This window comes from Bison bison, unplaced genomic scaffold (genome assembly GCF_000754665.1).
Source record: "Bison bison bison isolate TAMUID 2011002044 unplaced genomic scaffold, Bison_UMD1.0 scf7180017864518, whole genome shotgun sequence".
Taxonomy (NCBI): domain Eukaryota; kingdom Metazoa; phylum Chordata; class Mammalia; order Artiodactyla; family Bovidae; genus Bison; species Bison bison.
Genome location: NW_011495071.1, coordinates 21,083 through 21,837, shown reverse-complemented (window position 1 = coordinate 21,837; position 755 = coordinate 21,083). Strand labels below are relative to the sequence as shown.

Here is a 755-nt window from a genome sequence, read left to right as displayed (position 1 = left end):
ACCTCTATATTTTTTGGATGAATCAGTTCTTCAGAAAATAGTCATTTGAATATGTCTGCCCTTCAGTCTGCAACATGACTGAGAGTCTTCCCTGGTCTGCTCTTCCTCTGAAAGTGAATGTTTGTTCTTTTGATTCCAGAGTTCATCCCACAAGCGTTTGGAATGCCCTTATCCCAAGTTATCGCAAATGACCGTGCCTATAAACTCAAGCAGGACTCGCAGAGGGACGAGCACAAGGATGCCTCCGATTTTGTGGCTTCCCTCCTCCCATTTGGAAATAAAAGACAAAACAAAGAACTCTCAAGCAGTAACTCATCTCTCAGCTCCACCTCGGAAACACCAAATGAGTCAACGTCTCCCAATACCCCGGAGCCGGCTCCTCGGCCCAGGAGGAGGGTGAGTTGGCCAGTGTTTTCTCTGACACTGAAGTTAGGACAACGGAAAAGCTCTAAGGTTATTCTCTGAGTCTTGGCTTATGTGAAACCTGGAAATACAGTTTGTGTCCAAGTATCTGTCAACAACCCCGTTTAGGGAGAATTTGCGCTGGCCCCGAGACACCTGACACACCCTCACAACCTTTCCCTGACCCCTTTCAAAGGTGTTGGGTGCCTCTCCTTGGTTACCCATGATATTCAGAACATTCTACAACATCACCACTGATCCTGCTCTAGTGTGATCTTCTGTTGTTACCAGAATTTCCGGTGAGACTGTGAGGCTTGAGGGCAGGGCCAAGTGTTTTTGTTAATCTCTTCACT

The 755-nt window shown here is 46.9% G+C and overlaps 1 protein-coding gene across 1 annotated transcript in view; it reads left to right on the top strand.

The window, feature by feature from the left end:
- ARHGAP6 (Rho GTPase activating protein 6) overlaps positions 1–755 on the top strand; it is a gene marked incomplete at its 3' end in the record, with an annotated part of 105,238 nt that overhangs the window by 86,237 nt on the left and 18,246 nt on the right. The window contains exon 6 of the mRNA XM_010830630.1: positions 140–445. Within this exon, the coding sequence (XP_010828932.1) occupies positions 140–445 (306 nt within the window). The remainder of the gene's footprint in view (positions 1–139; positions 446–755) is intronic.